Genomic DNA, 26,371 nt, shown 5'->3' on the forward strand with positions numbered 1-26,371 from the left:
AATGCATACTCTCTCTGGGAACCTGAATCAAAGTTTGTATGCTATCCTACCCTAAGGGGAAAAACGTACAATTCCATGATATAAAGATGATATAGGTGAGCATTTGTCTTTTTTCTTCTTTTATACATGATAACAAAGACTTGCCATCTAAATTCATATTCTTCTCCACCTGGGTCAAAATTGTTTTAATCAGATGGAAATAACCTAGAATCTTCCTAGAAATCTCAAACTTCAGTTTTGTTTAGTTACTATACCTGAATTTAAGGTCAAATTTAGCATTATAGTTCACATCTACTACTTTTAGTTTTACACAATGTTTTTCACAGTCAATCTTTGACATAGAGAGGGAGCATGTCTGTCTCCATTTAACAAATTGCTTAACTGAGGTTCAGAGCTATTTATATTTCAGGGTGACAATATGTACAGGGCATTCACACACACAGAGCCCCAAGCTAATTGGCTGGCAGCCCTGATTGACAGAATTAACAGGCAGCTGTAGAATAGTCAGCCTCCCAGTTTCTGCAATCTGAAGGTCACTTGACTGCCCTCCCCTGGCTTCCCATCATTATAATTTGGCCAGGCCCATGTAGGCATTGGCATGAGATGGATAGAGCACTGTGCTGACAGGGAGGCATGACGCCTAAGCCCTGGCCGGGGCACTGGGGCTTCTAATTTTAGCCAAAAGATGGGGTCATAGAAACCTCAAATCACAATTAATTCTTTACAACGCCTACCTTTTCCTGATATTGTGAGAATAAAATGACAATATTTCTAAAGCACTTAGAGCTTTGCAAAATTTAGTTTATAAATGCTATTATTAGCATTACTGTTATTGCTATTATCATCATAATTATTATTATTGTTACTATTGTTTCTGCTGCTAGTACTGGTATTGCTAACAGTATCGCCAACACTAATACTCTTAGGCTACTAATAAAATCAACTAAAGGTTACACTTCTTACTAGCTTTCTCCTCAGTGTAATCAGCGACAGTTTCCATTTCTGCCACCATGCACTTTAGTGTACTTAACAGGGTAGAAAGCTTAGGATTAGCCAAATTTTGTCCCTACAGGATGATGGGACAAAAACAGGAGTGCAATAAAGGGTTTCTCAAAAATCTTACTGCAGTATTAATATTTAATAAGTTAAAAATTCACTATGACTTTTTTTGGGGGAAAAAAACCCTTATACCAAGGTCAAAAGTCCCATTCTGTTCCTGAGGTCTTACTGACAAAAGCTCTAGAGGTGATTTGCATAGACTTGGGCTAGTAATAGATTTGATTGGATTCTATTAAACTGGATTTTGTGTTATAATGTTGAATTACTCTCAATAATACTCCATCCCCTTAATTAAAACAAAAAAGGAATTTAGCTCTGAGGTTATGGGATAAAAAAAAAATCTGTTGCAAATAAAAAAAAAATAATCATTGCCCTCAAGGAACTTACTTGGAGGGGAGTGATGATCAGAGAAGGGAATTTTGGTCCAAGCACTCATGGATTTTGTTTGTTTGTTTGTTTTTTGCAGGGCAATGAGGTTTACATGACTTGTCCAGGGTCACACAGCTAGTAAGTGTCAAGTATCTGAGGCTGGATTTGAACTCAGGTCCTCCTGAATCCAGGACCAGTGCTTTATCCACTGTGATACCTAGTTACCCCATAGACTGTGAAAGAAAACATAAATGATTAGATTCCCAAGGCATTTCCAGTACCTATGGGAGCATTGACAGGAAGTAGTAAGTAGAAGTGCATATGTGTTCAGAGAGAGATGGTGTTGGTAATGGTAAAGGAACAGTAGGTCAGAATACAAGATGTAAGATGCTCATACTCTGGTATACTCATGAGCATCTGAATGGGTTGATAAAAGGCCCTGAAAGCAGTTAAATATAATAGGTTAGAATTTTTCCCACTTCTTTACCCATCATGACCTAGACCCAGAGAGAAACCTAGAAGTTATGTGCATTCACTCCCATTAGATTTGGAGTTGGATAGGGTCCAAGAAGTCTAGGTCTAGAAAATGTTACTGGTATTTAATTTTGTGAGAACAAGAGCAGAGAAATTGTAAAATGCCCATATTTGCTAATTCTTCTTGTACAGGATGATGGTAACTCAAATAAAAAGATTTTATTAAGGGCATATGATGTACCAGGCATTGGGATAAGAAAAAAGGCAAAAATATCCCCTAGGCTCAAGGGTATTCTAATCCATATGCATTATGTTTTGGGTCTTTATTTAAATCATTATGTTTTGTTTGTTGTCATGTCATCCACTTATCTTCACTTCTCTTCATAACACACTTAATTTTTTTGAAATTGGAAATCTTATGAAAACAAATGTTGAGAACTATCTCTACATGTAACTGAAAAATAACAAAATATTTTTATTAAAAATAAAAAATAAAAGTAATTCAGCTAAAAATAATAATACATTTCATTTTTCTTCAAATCATCCTCATATGACATAAATTCACGTCTTTCAATTCTTTTTGCCATGATTTTGACAGTTAGGCTGACAATGAGCAAAATACTTAAAATTTTGTCTAATCAGTGTAGACTGTTGTAGACCAATAACCATACTAAATAGTTGATGTTACTGAAATAATCAATTGAATTTTTGTTTAAAAAAAAAGAGGAAAACAAATGAGAATGAGTATTTTTATTGAGGTTAAAAATGACTATGAAGTAAGCATTTGATTCCTTTATTTATTTTACTTAACAGCAACCACATTTCAGACTGCACAAAGAAAATTACATTGTATATCCTGAACCATAATTTTTTATTTTATTTTTTGTTTTGTTTTGTTTTTTTGTTTTTTTCTGTGAGGCAATAAGGGTTAAGTGACTTGCCCAGGATCACACAGCTAGTAAGTGTCAAGTTTCTGAGGCTGGATTTGAACTCAGGTCTTCCTAAATTCAGGGCTGGTGTTTTATTCACTGCACCAACTAGCTGCCCCCCCAAACCATAATTTTATAAAGACAAATGTTACAAAATAAAATAAGAATTCATTTGGATCATCGTTCAGAGCATCAAATTCTATTTGGAGTGTTGTCACACTGCAATACCTCTATAGTATATAAAGCAACAGAAAATAAAATATGTTATTGTTCTAATGAAGCCAAATAAATAAAATACAAATAAAACATACTCTTTTTTTAGGTGAGTATATACAATACTTTACAAATATTTCCATCATAAAATATTTAAACAACAACAACAATATTCCAAAAGGTTTTTATTATTCATCCATTAAGAAATTTTAGTTCTGCTAAACATCTAGTTTGTCTAATAATGCCAGGCAAATGAGTCATTATCACCTCACTCAATATTTTCCATTTCTTTTTGAAAAACAATAATGTTATTAAAATAAAATTATACTTTTATGCACCCATGATAATAGCTGCATTGACACTCAAATAGAAGGACTTATGTCTAGAGCATATCCATGAGGCCGGAAGACACTGAGCATGAGAATAAGAGAAATACACCCCTTTCCCCAAACATTAAATATAGTGTTTTCTTTTCCCAGTGTGTCTTGATGGCCTGTGATACTGAAGAAGGAGCTATGCCCTAAAGCTATCTTCATTCAAATATGTGTCTTTGTCATTTTTTTACATCTCATTTCTACCAGCAAAAATGGATAATGTTCCCAGTTAGGCCATTGAAGTCCATGTACTCTGTAATGTTTTTACTTAAAGTTGCATTATGCACCTTACAGGGAATCTATTTAACATTTGTTTTATTGGGAGGGGGAGGGGGAATGTATTCCAGGTAAAAAAAAAGTATTTTTTAATATGAACTCTATATAGAAGGTTTGCTGAAAAATCAAGTACCATGTCCACTTAGAGCACTTCCCTCCCTCCCTCTCTCTCTTTAAAAATACATAGACATGTTAAGATGTTGCATTATAAATATTTCCAAGGACGGAGAGCCAAGATGGCAGAGAGACACCAGGAAGTTGTCTGAGCTTTCCACAGTTTCCCTCAGAAACTATGTTAAATGAAGCCTTTAAATGGATTCTGGAAAAACAGAACATTCAAAAAGATGGAGTGAAACAGTCTTCCCACTTAAGATAATTTAAAGGGATTTCAGGAAAGGTCTATCTCAGTTGGGTAAAAGGGGATTGCAACTCAGCACAGAAGGTGTCAGGGCAAGCCAGCAGGGGAATTTTAGCCACAGCACAGATCAGTAACCAAGGCCCCTTAGCTGGCTCAGAAGGCCTCCAGCCACCAAAGAAGGTAAACTGTCAGCTTAGAAACCTCTCCTACCCTCTTCCACATGACAGGCATGACTAGGCTAGGGCAAGTCAGAACAGTGAGTAAGGTAAGCCCCTGAGGACTTAGATCAGAAAAGTAGTAAGGAGGCCCCTGGCCTCCAGCACAAGAAGCTTAGGACAGTGACCCCTATGCCCTAGGAACAAAGCTCAACTTCCAAAGTCATAAAATAGGGTAAAGTAACATAAAGTAAAATAAAATAAAATAAAATAAAATAATAACCCTGACCACAAATAGCAATTATGGTGACAGGGAAGGCCAAAACACAAACTCAAATGAGGATAACACTGTCAACATGCTTAGATTCAAAGCCTCAAAGAAGGAGATGAATTCTACTCAATACAAAAAAGCATTCTTGGAAGATTTAAAAAAGGATTTCTTAAATCAAATAAGAGATAGAAGAAAAATGGCAAAAGAAGTCAGATTAATGCCAGAGAGTAAAGAGCTTGGTAAAAGAACAAAAAAATGCCTGAAGAAGCAATTCTTAAAAATAAAATACAATTGGCCAAATAAGAAAAAAATAAATGAGGAAAATAACTCCTTAAAAAGGAGAATTGGCCAAATGGAAAAGGAGATACAAAAGCTAACCAGAAAAAAAAAATCCTTAAATATTAGAATTCGGCAAGTAGAAGTTAATGATTTTATATGAAATCAAGAATCTCTCAAAATCAAAAGGATGAAAAAAATAAAAGAAACTGTAAAATACTTTAGTCGATAAACATTTCCAGATATCCCAACACTATGAGACCTCCCCTTAACAAAAATACTTTAAAGTAAAACTCATAAGCACTGACCTCATCTGATATTGCATGCAATATTCCTTATTTGTAGTATCCTTGGAGTTTATTAATTTTATATTTTTAATTAACAGAATAACATTTTTCTCCCTTTCATAACATAAATCATTGAAAGAAAAGGAAAAAAAATAGATTCCTGTAACTGATAAGTATAAGAACTTCCCTCACTGATTGTTTGCAAATATTGATGTATGTATATACATATGTAAGTTAATTTTTCTGCATCCTGAATTCATCATCACTCTGCCAGGAGGCTGATAACAGGTATAATCATTTTACCTTTGAAAAGACAAATGGTTATTATATTTATAATAATTCTTACAATGAAGCCTCTAAATGGATTCTGGAACTATAAAATGTATCTTATTTGCATTTCTACTGGCATTTCATAACTGACTCTTCCCTGATTATTTCAGTCTACAATTTAAAAAATTGTTCCAAAGTTTTCAATTTCATAATATTGATTCTAGTTCTACTGTAGTCTGCATTAACTCATATAGGAATTTATCTCTTTGAAATCAAGTCTCCTCATTTCCTTCCACACAATAATATTCCATTACATTCATATATCAGAATTTATTCCACCTTTAGCTATTTGATAGGTATAATTTGATTTTCCAAGCTTTTTTGTACAGACAAGGATGTTTTTGTTTCTTTGATCTTCTTACATATATGTCTAGCAATAGAATCACTGGATTAAAGGGACACACTGTTTTTTCACCTTTTTTGGAACAATTCCAAATTGCACCTCTTTGTTGTTGTTGTTGTTGTCTTTTTGGGGAGGTTTTGTTTTTTTTCGTAGGGCAATGGGGGTTAAGTGACTTGCCCAAGGTCACAGAGCCAGTAAGTGTCAAGTGTCTGAGGCCAGATTTAAACTCAGGTCATCCTGAATCCAAAGCTGGTACTTCATCCACTATGCCACCTAGATGCCACCAAATTGAATTTCTTAATATTTGTCTTAATTCATGGATCTACCAACAGTCCATTACTATGTCTATTTCCCCACAGCCTCTCCATTATATATTTGGTCATATCTAACAATCTGAAAGGTGTGAAGGAATCTTGAATTTCTTTCATTTGCATATTTCTAGTTTACAGGTCTTGGAAAAATTTGTTCATATATCCAAAGATAACCTAGGTTTCTTCTCTTAAGAACTATTTGTTCATATACTTTCCCATGTATCAGTTGGAGAATGGATCATATTTTTGTAAATTAGGATGAGAAATGATCAGGGAATCAGGGAAATTTGTTCCAGATATTTTCCCCATGTTTTCCTTTTTAAACTTATCTTTAATATTTTCTGTAAAAATGTCTTAATTATATCTAATCAAAATTAACCATTTATCTTAATCCTCTTCATCCATTATTTGGTCATGAACTTGTCTTATATATTGATCTGATAAGCTATATTTTCCATTGTTTGGACATTAATTTGTCTTCTATATTGATCTGATAAGATGTATTTCTGATATTGCTTTAATTTGATTGTTATGTGATGGTTTCCATCTAGGCCATTTATCCAATAGGACATTATCAGGTGTACGTTATTGGTGAATATGTTTATCATTAGAAAAATATAATTAATAAAAGATATGATCATGGAGAAGAAATTTTAATTTCCATTAATTTGATGACTGTTTCTTTCACATCTTTGTTCCTCAGGCTGTATATAAGAGGATTGAGCATGGGGATTACCACTGTATAAAACACAGAAGCTACTTTTACTGTGTGCCGAGAGTTCTTGGAGTTGGGAACACAATAGAGGAAGAGGATGGTCCCATGAAAGATGGTGATAGCCATTAGGTGAGAAGCACATGTAGAGAAGGCTTTATGTCGACCACTGGATGAATTCATCTTCAGGACAGTGACAAAAATGAATACATAAGAGGCCAGGATAATCAAAAGTGAGCTCACTTCATTAAAAGTGGCAGATATGAAAAGCATCATCTGGTTCAAATATGTATCAGAAAAAGAGAGACTAAGAAGTGATGAGAACTCACAGAAAAAGTGATTAATTGTGTTAGAACCATAAAATGATAATTGGACAGCAGAACATGTGAGCATAAGGGCACAGGCTATCCCCCATGTATATGATCCAGCCACCAACAGGGTACAAGGCTTCTGGGACATGGCCACTGTATAGAGCAAAGGATTGCAAATGGCTACAAAGCGGTCATAGGCCATTACTGCCAGCAGAAAGAACTCAGTCACCAGGAAGGTACAAAAGAAAAAAATTGTACCAAACACCCAGAGAAGGAGATGCTTCTATCCTCTGTGAGTAAATCTGCCAACATCTTGGGAGCAATAATGGAGGAATAACAGAAATCCACAAAGGACAAGTGGCTGAGGGAAAAGTACATGGGGGTGTGAAGTTTGGGATTGATTCTGATAATGCCAATCATTCCTAGATTTCCCACCATAGTTATAGAATAAATGATGAGGAACACCAGGAAGAGGGGCACTTGAAGGTCTGGGTAATCTGAGAAACCTAAGAGGACAAATGTTGCAACAGAACTGTGATTTCCCTTACTGGTCACCATGATTCATGCTGGAGAAAAAAATCTGAAAGTTAGTACTGGAAACAAATTTAATGATATTAAGTGCTATTAAATGTCTATTCTTTGCATGGTACTAGGGTCCTCATTAAGGGTATAAAGTAAAAACAAAACAAAACTTTTGCTTTCAAGGAGCTGGGAGTCTAATGGGAATTTTCTAAGGTTGATGATGTCAGGAAGAATTCATCATGTTGATTGGGGTCTCTATTCTACTACTGACTATCAAAATCCATATGAAAACTTCAAATAATTTAATTTTGAAGTACAGAGTCTATTGCATCCAATCTATAACTGGACAAGACTCTCCTCTTTGACATATGTGACAAGTGGTCAGCCAGCTGCTTTTTGATAGGGTCCAGTGACAGATAGGATACTCCTTCCCAAGGGCACCCCATTTCACTTTTGTGAAGATCTAAATGCTAACAGACTACTGTATTCCTCACCTTGTATTACTTCTCTTCATTTTCTAACCATTATTTATTGTTTCTCCTGTGGTGGCATGCAGAACAACATCAATGGTGGCAATAGCTACCAGAATTTTTATTGGATGGTAGATAGTTTGAGTTAATCTCAATGAGGACAGATGACAGTGATAGAAGTCAAGGGAAATATTTAAAGTGAAATCAAATTGTTACCTCTGAAGAAGATATTTCAGAGAACACTGTGGTAGGAATGTGGGGTTTTTTTGTTTGTTTTTTCTTTTGTTTTGTTTGTTTGTTTGTTTTTGTAGAGCAATGTGGGTTAAGTGACTTGCCAAGGGTCACACAGCTAATGTCATGTGTCTGAGGTCAGAGTTGAACTCAGGTCCTCCTGAATCCACAGCTGGTGCTCTATCCACCGTGCTACCTAGATGCCCCTAAGAAATGGGTTTCTTTAAAATTGGATGTTGGGACAGCTGGGAAAAAGAGGATTGAGATAAGGAAGCTAACACTGTAGAATGCACAATCACTCTGATGGGGAATATATGACTAAAAAGGTATTTTTTAATACTCGAAAATTGAATTCAGGTGTCTAAGAACAGGCCTAGTATTTGTTTTCAGTATAAAGTCTATCCAGGATATTTGATAGCTGAGTCCTGAGAATAATATGTGTCATGTTCTTCCAAGGTAGGAAACTTGGATAAGATGGAAATGTGTTTCTGTAACTATATTTCCCCCTTCCTGTGAAGTCAGAAATTAGGTGAGATATGGAGTAGCATTATTTAATTAGCTTTTCCCTCTACCGCATTTTAGGATAAAGGCTTTGAATTTAGTATTTGAAATGGACAGAACACACTTCATACTCACCTTTCCATAGTTTTATTCAAAAGAAATGTTAAGGATATCTCCCTACATGAAGTCTTTCCAGATATACTCAGATGCTCATTCCTTTTGCCTAAAGTGTCTTGTATTTATATAGCATGTACTTTAAAAAATACACATTTCCTCTTCCCCAATAAAATGTAAGATCCATTAGGCAAGGTATATTTTGTTTTGTTTTGTTTTTTGGGGGGATGAGGCAACTGGGGTTAAGTGACTTGCCCAGGGTCACACAGCTAGTACTTGTCAAGTGTCTGAATCTGGATTTGAACTCAGGCCTTCCTTATTCCATGGACAGTGCTCTATCCACTAAACAAGCTAGCTGCCCCATATTTTGTTTTGATCTTGCATGAGTGTCATTGTATCCCTACCCAATGCTTAGTACCATAATTTTTATCTAATAAGGAATTTTTAAATGCATATTGATTCATTGTTTTTCTTTAGATTAAGTTCAATGCTGTAGCAAATCCAAACCTTTTTAGAAACTTTATTCTTGTGCAGTGTGGTACACATCCTTCTGAGCTTTCTGTTATACAATTTATGTAATCATTTTTATAATCAGATCATTTATACATTTCCCCCAAAATTAATTATTCCAGTGTTCAAGTAAATGGGAAAAGGCACAGATCACTAAAGCAGTTCACTAAATAATTCTTCCTAAATTGACATGGAATTATTTTCCTTTTAATCTTACCATTCAATTATTTATAAAATCAAGAATTATGATTATTATGTGTAGTAATCATAGCAATAATTAATATTAAATAAAATTTTGACAACACTTGAAGTTTTGGTAAATACTTTATAAATATTTTACTTTATCATCACAAAAAAATTGGGAGTTAGGTGTTATTATTATGCCTATTTTATTGATGAAAAAGCAAGGCAGATAAAAGCCAAGTAACTTGTCCAGAGGCACATAACTACTAACTACCTGAGTCTGAATTTGAATTCATATCTTCCTGACTAAAACATCTACTGTGCTAAGTTTATTGAGCATTTCCTTTTTCTATACTTTTATCCTAATATCCCCATTATTTCCATGAAAATAGGAATCCCCCCTTCTATCAGAGGTTGTTTTATTTTAAACTCTGGTCCACTGAAACAAGGTTATCAAATGTACTATTTCATTAGTATTCTTATTATTAGTCATTATTAAATGTTACTCTCTTACTTTTAACCTTTATTAACTCTCACATTTGAGGCCTTTGTTATTACCACCCAACAGTGATCACGTGTGGAAGGATGTTAAATGATTTTGTAGAATAGTTCACTTAAATTCCTGAGTTCTTCCTAGGTGGAACTGAAAATAGTCCCAGTGCAGCGCACTAAGGATTGAAGCTCAAAGATATAATCCCATTGAGGGCAATGCCTGAAAATTTATAAAACTGTGAAACAGGTTGCTTTATATCAACTCCCTTTTTTCATTAAAAAAAGGAAAATTGATGTTTACAGAGGGAAAATAACTTGGAAAAAGTTAATAATGCATATAGATACACACACACACACACACACACATATATATATATTTGCGTGGCAATGAAGGTTAAGTGACTTCCCCAGGGTCATACAGCTAGTAAGTGTCAAGTGTCTGAGGGCTGATTTGAACTCAGGTCCTCCTGAATCCAGGATGGGTGCTTTATCCACTGCACCCCCTAGCTGCCCCCAGTGCATTTTTTTCTTAAAGGTGTATAGGTATAATTTATTTCATTGTATTATTTTAGAGAGTTCAGGTTTAAAGAGGAATGACAAAGACTCTAGTCAGAATGAGAATTTAAGATGTTTGCAAATATTCTATTTTGGAGCCTTTTCTATTCTTCACACAATCATCTGAATTTTCTTCTAACCTAGGTTCATATAAGTCGGAGCTGGGAGAGAAGATATATGATGAGTCAATGCATTGGAGCTATGGGTAGAAGACCCAGGCAGGAATCTTCCTATTGGATTTTTTGGGGGGATGCCTATTAAGCTATTTAAATGCATATTGGTGTCCATTGAAAGACAGTAGGTTTATTGGATAAAAGTATACAAAGCTGAAAGAGGGCTTATAGAACATAAGTTTTAAGCTATTCATTTTAAGAATTGGTAAAATTGATCCTTAGAATTTCACTCAGTAAAAGGACTGGGCATGAAGCCCATAATATCTAACTCCAAATCCAGTGGTTTTTTTGCTGCAAAACGAGTTCCAATTCTGCACCTTTAGGAGACTGTTCCCTAACTATAGGTAACAGCAATAGAACACCAACTCCCACAGACTCAGTATGCTGGGTGCTCCTTAAGAAAAATATCCACCAGGAATGTACCACACAGAGAGCCAAGTGACTGACAGAGATTAGGATTGAGAGACAAAAAGAACCGTTGAGGTACTTTACTATAACCATAACATTTCACAGTGGTGGAACCTTGAGGCTAGAGAGGATAAGGCCCACCACCAAACAAACAGCAAGTGATAGATCTAGGACTCCAGTTACTACTTTCTTGTGTTATAGTCAAATGTATCAAAGGTGGAAAAAAATAATCATCAAATGTTTGTTCAAAAATAAATAAAATGAAATTATCAATCAAGAAGCATGCAATTTTCTTCACAGGACAGAAAGTTTTTGTTTGTTCTTGGTATCCCTACTAGTTATATCCATGATTCACCCATAGTAGATGCTTAGTAAATGATGTTTGTTATTGAATGAATGAATGAATGAATAAGAAATGTTGAATGTTTTCTTTCTTTACTGACACTGACAATTTGTGGGGGTGTTTCAGGGGGTGCAACCTGAACTCTCACTGACTTCCTCAATGAAATGATATCATCTTTGGCCAGACTTCCTGAGGGAAGTAAATTTTATTTGCATCACGGAATAATAGGTCATAAGGTATAAGGGACCACAGATAACACAGAGTTGGTCACCTTATTTTATTGATTAGAAAAGTAAGACCTCAGGATGTTAGAAGACCCACTCATTATCACAGAGGTAGTGTTGGGTGTTGTGTTGCAACCAAAGTCCTCTGATTGAAGAGTCAGTATTTTTTCCCAATGTACTAGAACTGGAGGATACTATCAAGATAATATCATTATCTTTATATGCTGGAAGTCCATTCTAGGCATACAGAGGAGGTATATAGCCCATTTTGGGAGAAATTCCTACTAGAGAAATGGTGGGTTTTGTATACCTTTGTTCAGGGGCAGCTAAGTGGTGCAGTGGATAGAGCACCAGCCCTGAAGTCAGGAGGACCTGAGTTCAAATCTGACCTCAGATTTTTAAAGTAAGTTGTTACTTAACACTTACTAGTTGTGTGACCCTGGGGAAGTCACTTAACCCCAAAATAGAAAATATGTCTTATGAAGCTCTCACATTGCATGACTCCTATTCATTTCAAAAAATCACACAGTATTCCATCAATAAAAGGTCTTAGAAATATATCTAATCCAACTTCTTCATTTTTCAGCAAGGGCCCAGAGAGGTAAATTTGTTCAAAATATTAATATTTGGTGGTTATTTAAAGAGCATACACTTTGTCCAGAATACCATTTTATGCTCAGTGTATGTTTATATAGAAAGTGCAAAATAGTTACCAGATAGATCTTGAAATTTGAATTAAACCCATAATTTTAAAAGATTCTGAAAGTCAAAAATTTTCATCTTTCTATTTCCTTTTTTGACCAACTCGATTTACAACAAATTCTAAATTTCGTTTGGTTGTAAATCAGAGAAAAATTTCATGCAAAGCTTTGATATAAAGAGACCACATACATATATGCATTCATACACATATATACATACACTCATATATACATTCATACATTTATATGAATACATTATCAATAATGGTCCTTATATGAAAATTTGAATATATAACATCAATGACTCCTATAAACTGAAAAGGTTATCTGATAATGATAAATAATAGATGCATAGGTCAAATATTTCAATCATGTACAATAGATACACACATTTTTAATATCCCCATTAATTTAGTTATTGTATTCTGAATTTAATGAACATGAAATCAAATGTAAATTTTCATATAAAATTTGGAACATAAGATGTTAATTTCAGATGCAACATCAGAACTATATCATATAGAACTTGTACCCTTAGTAAATAGAGCAAATTCATCATTTAATGTTTTTTTTTTTTGGTGAGGCAACTGGGGTTAAGTGACTTGCCCAGGGTCATACAGCTAGTAAGTGTTAAGTGTCTGAGGCCGGATTTGAACTCAGCTCCTCCTGAATCCAGGGCCAGTGCTCTATCCACTGTGCCACCTAGCTACCCCCATCATTTAATTTTTATAGGAGTTCTCCTTGCCCATAATTCATGTGGAATTCCTCACTTTCTCTTATTTTGGAGGGAGAGGGAGATCTTTATACTAATCCCATAAATTCCCCACTTTGGAAAAAAAAATAGCAATACAAGAAGTGCTTAAACCAAATATGGATAGTTTCACAAAACAAAATCTCTCATTGGCCATATCCAAAAATGTATGTCTCTCTTTACATATTGAATTTATCATTTTCCTTTTAAGAGATGGGTTGCGGGACAGCTAGGTAGTACAGTGGACAGAGCACCAGCCCTGAAGTCAGGAGGACCTGAGTTCAAATCTGACCTCAGACACTTAACACTTACTAGCTGTTTGACCCTGGGCAAGTGACTTAACCCCAATTGCCTCACAAAAGAAAAGAAAAGAAAAGAAAAGAAAAGAAAAGAAAAGAAAAGAAAAGAAAAGAAAAGAAAGAAATGGGTTGCATATTTCATCATAAGCCCTTTGGAATTCTGGTTGCTCATTTCATGGGTCAGCATACTTTAAAATTTCAACATTTGTTTAGTACTCTTTTTATTGCATAAATTGTTCTACCTCTGCTCACTTTGCCCTATATTGGTTTATACTGATTTTTACAGATTTCTCTGAAAGTTTCCTTTCATTATTTCTTGTAGTAGAATAATATCTGACCATGTTAATATAGTTTAAGTCTAAGCAAGTTTGTAATAGATGGAGAACTCCCCTCCCATCCCCATCTAGTTTCTACATTTTTGCTAGTAGAAAAAAGAGCTGCTATAGACACTTCTTTACACATGAGTCTTTTTCCTCTGTCATCAATCTTGTTGGAGTATAGACTTATTAGGGGTATCCCTTTTATGTAGATTTAGGCCCTTTGGGTGTACAGTTTTAAATTCCTCTCCAAAAGAGTTGCAAAGATTAACCAACAGTGTAATACTTACTACACAAAACACATTTAAATAACGCCTTAGCACATTCTGTAGATAATGTCAAGAATTAATGAAAATCTTTAAAAATTCATATTCAATAATGAGATATCCCCTATTATACTTTTATCCTCTCTCCCTACCTTCTCTGATCCATGTACTCATTAAATCCCATAATTCCATGTTGATACCTTCCAGATCCATAATTACCACCTAGTGTATATATATATATATATGCATATACACATACATGTAAATATATACATATATATTTACTACTCTGAGTAGTTTTTATAAGATGTACACAAACACTCAGTGCACCAAAAATACCCTTGTAGGGGACTTCAAAGGGAAAAGCTCAGTGATCAGTAAGCTAAAACAGTTAATTGATAGTGATATAAATTCTTAATCCCCTCTCCTTCCGCTCAATTTGGGACACAGAGACCCCATTTCAGAGGCAATTACTTTCCTGAGAGACTCTTTTACATCTTTGTTCCTCAAACTGTAGATGAGAGGGTTTAACATTGGTATCACCACAGTATAAAACACAGTAGCAACTTTGTCTGAATCTAGAGTATTTCCAGATCCTGGGCGGCAATAAATGAAAAGGATCGTGCCATGAAAAACCACAATGGCAGTGAGGTGAGAGGCACAGGTGGAGAAGGCTTTCCGCCGGCCCTCAGAAGAGCGCATTCTCAGAATGGTGATGAGGATAAATATGTAAGATGTGAAAATAATAATGATGGTGCTGATCTCATTGAAACTGGCCACTATAAAAAGTAGCAACTCATTGGTAGACACATCAGAGCAGGACAGAGACAAGAGTGGAGGGATATCACAGAAAAAGTGATTAATGATGTTGGATCTATAAGAAGATATCTTAAGGGCTAAACAAGTGTGAATCAGAGAACACACTGTACCACAAATATATGAGCTACAAACCAACTGGATGCAAAGCTTCTGGGACATGGCAATCATGTATAACAATGGGTTACAAATGGCTACAAAGCGATCATAGGCCATTACTGCCAGCAACATGACTTCAGTTACCACACATGTGCAAAACAAATAGAACTGTACAGTGCAACCTAGGAAAGAGATGACCTGGTCTTCTGTTAATATATTGACCAGCATTTTGGGTACGATGACGGTAGAGTAGCAGAGATCAACAAAGGACATGTGACTTAGAAAAAAATACATGGGGGTATGAAGGCGAGGGCTGATCTTGATCAAGATAATCATTCCAAGATTTCCCACAACTGTGATGAAATAAATCACCAGGAATACCAGGAAGAGGAAAATTTGGAGTTCTGGATGATCTGAAAATCCTAAGAGTATGAATTCAGTAACTACAGTGCAATTTTCCTCCTCTTCCATTATTTCAGTTTATTGAAACATTAAAAAATCCTTCTTTTATATAGTCCAATAATGAGTTTTAGCCATGTCCTAGAAAAACAATATTAGATTCAAAGTTAACAAATTGTTAATAGGACAAAAATATTATATGGTTACATATGTATGTATTATCCTTTTGTCTGCACGTTAAAGATCTTAAAAATATAATCAAAATTGCACACACCATGCAGACACCATCCAGATCAAACAACATCCATGATGAAAGATGTTTGTACAAATCAACATGTCATACAGATAAGGACAACATCTAGAACATGGACAATATACTCACCATACCTACTACCTATTCATGTAAATCTCAGTGTGTATCTCTGTGTGTTACAAACTTCTAAGCAAAATAAGGCACAGCCTCTGAGTCTATATATCCTACACATAATATACACCTTGGTCCCACTTCAAATCATACATACAATGTAGCCTGTGTATTTTGTGCCAATCCCAAAGAAACAAAAATTCGTTTATGTCTCTGTCTCTGTCTCTCTCTCTCTCTCTCCCTCTCTCTCTCTCTCTCTCTCTCTTTGACACACAAATACAAACACATACACATTGCAAACACATCACCATTTAAAAAAAATAATGCTCAACTTACATATGAGAGATTCTTCAATCAATCAATAAAGCCAGAAATTAATGTTTGAATTTTTCCATCAATAATGTCCACACCCCTGGATTATTGCCTTAGAGCAACTCGGAGATCTGATAGATATAGTTTCGCCTAGTTTAGCATACACGGTGAGTTCAATTCTTCAGCAAAACTCATGATGGAAAGTTATATCCAGCCATTTATATGATGCATATCTTATTCATCCTATATAGAAATTTTAAAAATCCACATTTAAACATGCATACATATATATAAATACACATATGCATATATAGTCTGTATATGTCTATATATGTATGTATGTATGCATGTATGTATGTCATTTACATACATAAAGTAACTTGAGTCTATCCAGGAAAGAACACAAGATTGAGAATCATAGGAGTATAGCTGCAAGGATTTGGAGCTGTACGAGTCCTTAGAGTCCATCTAGTATTATCCCATCTGGGAAGACCTGGGTTCTAATCCTAATCCCAACATTTATCATTTGATTGATCATATGCAGGACATTTAAGTTCTCAGAACCACAGGTTTATTTTGTCCAAAAAGGAGATAGTAATGCTTATCATATCTACTTCATAGGTGTACTGTGTCACTCAATGATATGGAAATAGGAAATAAATTATTTAACCCTTGAAGCTTTATGGAAATGTTATCTATTATTTTGAGTGGTTGTATTCCACCCCTCACACTGTTATTATGGTCTCATTCTTATTAGAACATATTCCAAGAAGAAATAATGTCATGCCCCACTTACCAAAACTTCTGGTTTCAACCACTCATCTAGTGAGGGAAAACTGATTTAGTCATTTTGTTCCAAAGTAGATCAGAAGTGAAAACCATATGCTAGTAATGCATAAAACCACAATTTGAAAGTGGAGGGAGTCTCTTATATTAGAAAATGAGTCTTTCCTTGAACTGAATATGCATACAGGTTGAGAGGAAAATAAAGAAGGAGATTTTGGTTGTATGTCTGTCTGTACATACACAGTTTTAGAAGTTTTTTCTTTGCACCTTGCTGGTGACAAAGAGAAAATTGAGATGAGGATATGGACACATCATTGGACCCATATCCAGGTATGATACAAGTATTCATTTACGTGGAATATGTTTCAAATGAGAATGGTGCTTTTCTCTGTTAGTTTCTCAAGTAAGAGGTCTTGAATGTTGCCTCCAATTATATCTTCTTCCTTTAAGGCAGAGAAAAAGAGGGGTTATGAGATATTATATATAAAGCTATTGACAAACTTCATAGCACTTTATATACATGAAGGTTACCCATTGTTAATAGTATTCTTTTTTACTGTTATTAATAACATTACTATTACCTAGTGTTCATTCTCCATTCATTGGAGTATAAAAGAAATCCTCAACAGATGAGTTCTGTAACAAAAGGAGAAAATATTTCAGCCACCAGAACTCTAGAATGAAAACATAATTAACTTTCTTTTTCTCTAATGGATTTTAAAATTATTTCTGTTAAAAAAAAATCACAAGCACTCCAATTTTTACCTAGGAAAACAGCCTGAAACTACACAAAAAATCTGAAGGGCAGAGAGATTACTGATTCTCTCACTCAGAAAAACAACAACAACAGCAATAACTGTCTCTGTTCAATTCAAGGGTTTTTATAATTCATTTCCCCCCTGGGAACTAAGGCTCCAAAGTATTCTCCTGAAATTATGGATCTCTGTGGGTTGCAAAATTTTTATGAAAACAAATGCATACTCTCCCTGGGAACCTGAATCAAAGTTTGTATGCTATCCTACCCTAGAGGGAAAAATGTACAAATCCCATGATATAAAGATGATATAGGTGAGCATTTTACTTTTTTCTTCTTTTATACATAAGAAAGACTTGCCATCTAAATTCATATTCTTGCCCACCTGGGTCAAAAATAATTGTTTTAATCAGATGGAAATTACCTAGAATTATTCACCTAGAAATCTCAAACTTCAATTTTGTTTAGTTACTATACCTGAATTTAAGGCTAAATTTACAATTATAGTTCACATCTACTACTTCTAGTTTTACACAATGTTTTTCAGTCAGTCTTTGACATAGAGAGGGAGCATGTCTGTCTCCATTTAACAAATGGCTTAACTGAAGTTCAGAGGTATTTAAATTTTAGGGTGACAATATGTACAGGGCATTCACACCCAGAACCCCAAGCTAATTAACTGGCAGCCCTGATTGACAGAATTAACAGGCAGCTGTAGAATAGTCAGCCTCCCAGTTTTTGCAATCTGAAGGTCACCTGACTGCCCTCACAGAGCTTCCCAGCATTATAATTTGGCCAGGCTCAAGTAGGCATTTGAGGTGGATAGAGCACTGTGCAGGCAGGGAGGTGTGGCAACTAAGCCCTGGCTGGGGCACTGGGGCTTCTAATTTTAGCCAAAAGATGGGGTCATAGTAACCTCAAATCACAATTAATTCTTTACAACGCCTACCTTTTCCTGATATTGTGAGAATAAAATGATAATATTTCTAAATGTCTTAGAGTTTTGCAAAATTTAGTTTATAAATGCTATTATTAGCATTACTGTTGTTGCTATTATCATCATAATTATTATTGTTACTATTGTTTCTGCTGCTAGTACTGGTATTGCTAACAATATCACCACCACTAATACTCTTAGGCTACTAATAAAATCAACTAAAGGTTATACTTCTTACTAGCTTTCTCCTCAGTGTAATCAGCGACAGTTTCCATTTCTGCCACCATGCACTTTAGTGTACTTAACAGAGTAGAAAGTTTAGGATTAGCCAAATTTTGTCCCTACAGGATGATGGGACAAAAACAGGAGTGCAATAAAGGGTTTCTCAAAAATCTTACTGCAGTATTAATATTTAATAAGTTAAAATTTCACTAAGACATTTTTTTGGAAAAAAAAAAAACACCCTATACCAAGGTCAAAAGTCCCATTCTGTTCCTGAGGTCTTACTGACAAAAGCTCTAGAGGTGATTTGCATAGACTTGGGCTAGTAATAGATTTGATTGGATTCTATTAAACTGGATTTTGTGTTATAATGTTGAATTACTCTCAATAATACTCCATCCCCTTAATTAAAACAAAAAAGGAATTTAGCTCTGAGGTTATGGGATAAAAAAAAAATCTGTTGCAAATAAAAAAAAATAATCATTGCCCTCAAGGAACTTACTTGGAGGGGAGTGATGATCAGAGAAGGGAATTTTGGTCCAAGCACTCATGGATTTTGTTTGTTTGTTTGTTTTTTGCAGGGCAATGAGGTTTACATGACTTGTCCAGGGTCACACAGCTATTAAGTGTCAAGTATCTGAGGCTGGATTTGAACTCAGGTCCTCCTGAATCCAGGACTAGTGCTTTATCCACTGTGCTACCTAGGTACCCCATAGACTGTGAAAGAAACCATAAATTATTAGATTCCCATGGCATTTCCAGTACCTATGGGAGCATTGACAGGATCATTGTTTCTAAACAAGAAGAGGAAGTGGTAAGTAGAACTGCATATGTGTTCAGAGAGAGATGGTGTTGGTAATGGTAAAGGAACAGTAGGTCAGAATACAAGATGTAAGATGCTCATACTCTGGTATACTCATGAGCATCTGAATGGGTTGATAAAAGGCCCTGAAAGCAGTTAAATATAATAGGTTAGAATTTTTCCCACTTCTTTACCCATCATGACCTAGACCCAGAGAGAAACCTAGAAGTTATGTGCATTCACTCCCATTAGATTTGGAGTTGGATAGGGTCCAAGAAGTCTAGGTCTAGAAAATGTTACTGGTATTTAATTTTGTGAGAACAAGAGCAGAGAAATTGTAAAATGCCCATATTTGCTAATTCTTCTTGTACAGGATGATGGTAACTCAAATAAAAAGATTTTATTAAGGGCATATGATGTACCAGGCATTGGGATAAGAAAAAAGGCAAAAATATCCCCTAGGCTTAAGGGTATTCTAATCCATATGCATTATGTTTTGGGTCTTTATTTAAATCATTATGTTTTGTTTGTTGTCATGTCATCCACTTATCTTCACTTCTCTTCATAACACACTTAATTTTTTTGAAATTGGAAATCTTATGAAAACAAATGTTGAGAAATATCTCTACATGTAACTGGAAAATAATGAAATACTTTGATTTAAAAAAATAAAGAAATAAAAGTAATTCTGCTAGAAAATAATAATACATTTAATTTTCCTTCAAATCATCCTCATATGACATAAATTGACATCCTTCAATTCTTCTTTTTGCCATGCTTTTGACAGTTGACAGGTAGACAATGAGCAAAATATTTAAAATTTTGTCTAATCAGTGTTGACTGCAGTAGACAAATAACTGTGATGTTTAAAATCTAAATTGTGGTCACCTTAAATTAGAAGCTTTAGCACCAGTCCTTGGGCATTAAACATTTATTAAAGCATACAGATATTCCCATGGAGTTCAGAAAGTTAAGAAAAAAGCCTATTTTGCCTAGAGTTCCAGCCTGGTCTGGTTCTTCCTCTAGTCCTCTGCCACAAGCCTGCTTCAATCCCAATCTCTCTAGCAAGCTGATTGTGGAAGCTTTTTATAGGTCTGTAACAGAGGCAGTCCTTACACACTGCTTCAAGCTGATTGGTTGGCGTCATCCAAATCCATGGGTTTTGAAGGTGTTCTCAAGATCAGTTCACAGTCTAGCTTCTGAGAACAATACCTTCTTAAGGGATAGCCAGGTGTGATTACAATCCAATTAACTTCAAGTAGACAGCAGTCAATCACTCTCACTTGATTCAATCAGTATAGATTAATCTCCAGGTGGGTCTTTGAGTATCTGCTAAATCCCATTATTTCATCACATAACCATACTAAATAGTTGTTGTTACTGAAATAATCAATTGAATTTTCATTAAAAAAAACAAGAGGAAAACAAGTGAGAATGAGTATTTTTATTGAGATTAAAAATGACTATGAAGTAAGCATTTGATTCCTTTATTTATTTTACTTAATGGCTACCACATTTCAGACTGCACAAAGAAAATTACATTGTATATCCTGAACCATAATTTTATTTTATTTTTTGTTTTGTTTTGTTATGGTTTTTGTTTTTTGTGTGGGGCAATAAGGGTTCAGTGATTTGCCCAGGATCACACAGGTAGTAAGTGTCAAGTGTCTGAGGCTGGATTTGAACTCAGGTCTTCCTGAATTCTGGGCTGGTGTTTTATTCACTGCACCAGCTAGCTGTCCCCCCCCCCAAACCATAATTTTATAAAGACAAATGTTACAAAATAAAATAAGAATTCATTTGTATCATCTTTCAGAACATCAAATTCTATTTGGAGTGTTGTCGCACTGCAATACCTCTATAGTGTATAAAGCAACAGAAAATAAAACATGTTATTGTTCTAATGAAGCCAAATAAATAACATATAAATAAATCATGCTCTCTTTTTAAGTGAGTATAGACAATACTTTACGAATATTTCCATCGTAAAATATTTAAACAACAACAACAATATTCCAAAAGGTTTTTATTATTCATCCATTAAGAAATTTTAGTTCTGCTAAACATCTAGTTTGTCTAATAATGCCAGGCAAATGAGTCATTATCACCTCACTCAATATTTTCCATTTCTTTTTGAAAAACAATAATGTTATTAAAATAAAATTATACTTTTATCCACCCATGATAATGAGTGCATTGACACTCAAATAGAAGGGTTTATGTCTAGAGCATATCCTACTCGACATCCATGAGACCTGAAGATACTGAGAATGAGGAATTATGAAAGAAATACACCCCTTTCCCCAAACATTAAATATAGTGTTTTCTTTTCCCAGTGTATCTTGATGGCCTGTGATACTGAAGAAGGAGCTATGCCCTAAAGCTATCTTCATTCAAATATGTGTCTTTGTCATTTTTACATCTCATTTCCACCAGCAAAAATGGATAATGTTCCAGTTAGGCCATTGAAGTCCATGTACTCTGTAATGTTTTTACTTAAAGTTGCACTATGCACCTTACAGGGAATCTATTTAACATTTGTTTAATTGGGAGGGGGAGGGGGAATGTATTCTAGGTAAAAAAAAAATTATTTTTTAATATGAACTCTATATAGAAGGTTCACTGAAAAATCAAGTACCATGTCCACTTAGAGCACTTCCCTCCCTCCCTCTCTCTCTTTAAAAATACATAGACATGTTAAGATGTTGCATTATAAATATTTCCAAGGACGGAGAGCCAAGATGGCAGAGAGACACCAGGAAGTTGTCTGAGCTTTCCACAGTTTCCCTCAGAAACTATGTTAAATGAAGCCTCTAAATGGATTCTGGAAAAAACAAAACATTCAAAAAGATGGAGTGAAACAGTCTTCCCACTTAAGATAATTTAAAGGGATTTCAGGAAAGGTCTATCTCAGCTGGGTAAAAGGGGAATGCAGCTCAGCACAGAAGGTGTCAGGGCAAGCCAGCAGGGGAATTTTAGCCACAGCACAGATCAGTAACCAAGGCCCCTTAGCTGGCTCAGAAGGCCTCCAGCCACCAAAGAAGGTAAACTGTCAGCTTAGAAACCTCTCCTACCCTCTTCCACATGACAGGCATGACTAGGCTAGGGCAAGTCAGAACAGTGAGTAAGGTAAGCCCCTGAGGACTTAGATCAGAAAAGTAGTAAGGAGGCCCCTGGCCTCCAGCACAAGAAGCTTAGGACAGTGACCCCTATGCCCTAGGAACAAAGCTCAACTTCCAAAGTCATAAAATAGGGTAAAGTAACATAAAGTAAAATAAAATAAAATAAAATAAAATAATAACCCTGACCACAAATAGCAATTATGGTGACAGGGAAGGCCAAAACACAAACTCAAATGAGGATAACACTGTCAAAATTCCTAGATGCAAAGCTTCAAAGAGGGAGATGAATTCTACTCAATACAAAAAAGCATTCTTGGAAGATTTAAAAAAGGATTTCTTAAATCAAATAAGAGATAGAAGAAAAATGGCAAAAGAAGTCAGATTAATGCCAGAGAGTAAAGAGCTTGGTAAAAGGACAAAAAAATGCCTGAAGAAGCAATTCTTAAAAAAATAAAATACAATTGGTGAAATAAGAAAAAAATAAATGAGGAAAATAACTCCTTAAAAAGGAGAATTGGCCCAATGGAAAAGGAGGTACAAAAGCTAACCAGAAAAAAAAAAATCCTTAAATAATAGAATTGGGCAAGTGGAAGGTAATGATTTTATATAAAATCAAGAGTCAGTCAAAATCAAAAGGATGACAAAAATAAAATAAAATGTAAAATACTTCAGTTGATAAACATTTCCAGATATCCCTACACTATGAGATCACCCCTTAACAAAAATACTTTAAAGTAAAACTCATCAGCACTGACTTAATCTGATATTGCATGCAACATTCCTTATTTGTAGTACCCTTGGAGTTTATTAATTTTATATTTTAATTAACAGATTAACATTTTTCTCCCTTTCATAACATAAATCATTGAAAGAAAAGGAAAAATAATAGATTCCTGTAACTGCTAAGCATAAGAACTTCCCTCACTGATTGTTTGCAAGTATGGATGTATATACATATGTAAGTTAATTTTTCTGCACCCCAAATTCATCATCACTCTGTCAGGAGGCTAATAACAGGTATAATCATTTTACCCCTGAAAAGACAGATGGTTATTATATTTATAATAATTCTTTAAATGAAGCCTCTAAATGGATTCTGGAACTATGAAATGTATCTTCCTTGCATTGCTACTGATATTTCATAACTGACTCTTCCCTGCTTATGTCAGTCTACAATTTAAAAAATTGTTCCAAAGTTTTCAACTTCTTAATATTGCTTCTAGTTCTACTGTAGTCTGCATTAACTCATATAGGAATTTATCTCTTTGAAATCAAGTCTTTCCTCATTTCCTTCCACACAATAGTATTCCATTACATTGATATATCAGAATTTATTCCACCTTTAGTTATTTGATAGGTATAACTTGATTTTCCATGCTTTTTGGTACAAAGATGTTTTTGTTTCTTTGATCTTCTTACATATATGTCTAGCAATAGAATCAATAGATTAAAAGGGACACTGTTTTTCCACCTTTTTTACAACAATTCCAAATTGCATTTCTTTTTTGTTGTTGTTATTATTGTCTTTTTTGTTTTTGTTTTTGTTTTCTTTTTTTTGGAAGGGCAATGGGGGTTAAGTGACTTACCCAAGGTCACACAGCTAGTAAGTGTCAAGTGTCTGAGACCAGATTTAAACTCAGTTTGTCTTGAATCCAAAGCTGGTACTTTATCCACTATGCCACCTAGATGCCACCAAATTGAATTTCTTAATATTTGTCTTAATTCATGGATCTAACAACAGTCCATTACTATGTGTATTTCCCCACAGCCTCTCCAATATATATTTGGTCATATCTAACAATCTGATAGCTGTGAGGGATTCTTAGAATTTCTTTCATTTGCATATTTCTAGTTTACAGGTCTTGGAGAAATTTGTTCATATGTCCATTGATAACCTAGGTTTCTTCTCTTGAGAACTATCTGTTCATATACTTTCCCATGTATCAGTTGGAGAATGGATCATAATTTTGTAAATTAGGATGAGAAATGATCAGGGAATCAGGGAAATTTGTTCCAGATATTTTCCCCATGTTTTCCTTTTTAAACTTATCTTTAATATTTTCTGTAAAAATGTCTTAATTATATCTAATCAAAATTAACCATTTATCTTAATCCTCTTCATCCATTATTTGGTCATGAACTTGTCTTATATATTGATCTGATAAGCTATACTTTCCATTGTTTGGACATTAATTTGTCTTCTATATTGGTCTGATAAGATGTATTTCTGATATTTCTTTAATTTGATTGTTATGTCCAATAGGACATTATCAGGTGTACGGTATTGGTGAATATGTTTATCATTAGAAAAATATAATTAATAAAAGATATGCTCATGGAGAAGAAATTTTAATTTCCATTAATTTGATGACTGTTTCTTTCACATCTTTGTTCCTCAGGCTGTATATAAGAGGATTGAGCATGGGGATTACCACTGTATAAAACACAGAAGCTACTTTTACTGTGTGCCGAGAGTTCTTGGAGTTGGGAACACAATAGAGGAAGAGGATGGTCCCATGAAAAATGGTGATAGCCATTAGGTGAGAAGCACATGTAGAGAAGGCTTTATGTCGACCACTGGATGAATTCATCTTCAGGACAGTGACAAAAATGAATACATAAGAGGCCAGGATAATCAAAAGTGTGCTCACTTCATTAAAAGTGGCAGATATGAAAAGCATCATCTGGTTCAAATATGTATCAGAAAAAGAGAGACTAAGAAGTGATGAGAACTCACAGAAAAAGTGATTAATTGTGTTAGAACCATAAAATGATAATTGGACAGCAGAACATGTGAGCATAAGGGCACAGGCTATCCCCCATGTATATGATCCAGCCACTAACAGGGTACAAAGCTTCTGGGACATGGCCACTGTATAGAGCAAAGGATTGCAAATGGCTACAAAGCGGTCATAGGCCATTACTGCCAGCAGAAAGGACTCAGTCACCACGAAGGTACAAAAGAAAAAAAATTGTACCAAACACCCAGAGAAGGAGATGCTTCTATCCTCTGTGAGTAAATCTGCCAACATCTTGGGAGCAATAATGGAGGAATAACAGAAATCCACAAAGGACAAGTGGCTGAGGAAAAAGTACATGGGCGTGTGAAGTTTGGGGTTGATTCTGATGATACCAATCATTCCTAGATTTCCCACCATAGTTATAGAATAAATGATGAGGAACACCAGGAAGAGGGGCACTTGAAGGTCTGGGTAATCTGAGAAACCTAAGAGGACAAATGTTGCAACAGAACTGTGATTTCCCTCACTGATCACCATGATGCATGCTGGAGAAAAAAATCAGAAAGTCAGTACTGGAAACAATTTTTCTATGATATTCAAAAATAATAAATGCCTATTTTTTACCTGGTGCTAAGATACTCATTGAGGGTATTAAGTAAAAACAAAACAAAATTACTAAAAAACAAAAAAACAAAAAGAAAATTTGCTTTCAAGTAGTCTAATGGGAATTTACAAAGGTTGATGATGTCAGGAAGAATTCATCATGTTGATTCGGGTCTCTATTCTACTACTGACTATCAAATCCATATGAAAACTTCAAATAATTTAATTTTGAGGTACGGAGTCTATTGAATCTAATCTATAACTGGACAACACTCTCCTCTTTGACATATGTGACCAGTGGTCAGC

At 34.8% G+C, this 26,371-nt stretch overlaps 3 protein-coding genes across 3 annotated transcripts; all 3 read right to left on the bottom strand.

Moving 5' to 3' along the window:
- Window positions 1-6,662: 6,662 nt before the first annotated feature.
- Window positions 6,663-7,606, bottom strand: LOC122731896 (olfactory receptor 5D18-like). The gene is given in 2 exon segments (XM_043972146.1): window positions 6,663-7,291; window positions 7,294-7,606. Coding segments are annotated over 2 exon segments (942 nt in total).
- A 6,916-nt stretch (window positions 7,607-14,522) lies between these two features.
- Window positions 14,523-15,494, bottom strand: LOC122731897 (olfactory receptor 5L1-like). The gene has a single exon (XM_043972147.1). It carries the CDS (start codon window positions 15,492-15,494, stop codon window positions 14,523-14,525), a length of 972 nt encoding a protein of 323 aa, XP_043828082.1.
- Window positions 15,495-25,054: 9,560 nt separating this feature from the next.
- LOC122731898 (olfactory receptor 5D18-like) lies at window positions 25,055-25,999 on the bottom strand. The gene has a single exon (XM_043972148.1). It carries the CDS (start codon window positions 25,997-25,999, stop codon window positions 25,055-25,057), a length of 945 nt encoding a protein of 314 aa, XP_043828083.1.
- Window positions 26,000-26,371: the final 372 nt, after the last annotated feature.

This window comes from Dromiciops gliroides, chromosome 6, assembly GCF_019393635.1.
Source record: "Dromiciops gliroides isolate mDroGli1 chromosome 6, mDroGli1.pri, whole genome shotgun sequence".
Classification (NCBI taxonomy): Eukaryota; Metazoa; Chordata; class Mammalia; order Microbiotheria; family Microbiotheriidae; genus Dromiciops; species Dromiciops gliroides.

What these genes read in the sequence shown, in the direction of transcription:
- LOC122731897 (XM_043972147.1), bottom strand. Translation starts at nt 15,494, where the DNA reads ATGGAAGAGGAGGAAAATTGCACTGTAGTTACTGAATTCATACTCTTA.
- LOC122731898 (XM_043972148.1), bottom strand. Translation starts at nt 25,999, where the DNA reads ATGGTGATCAGTGAGGGAAATCACAGTTCTGTTGCAACATTTGTCCTC.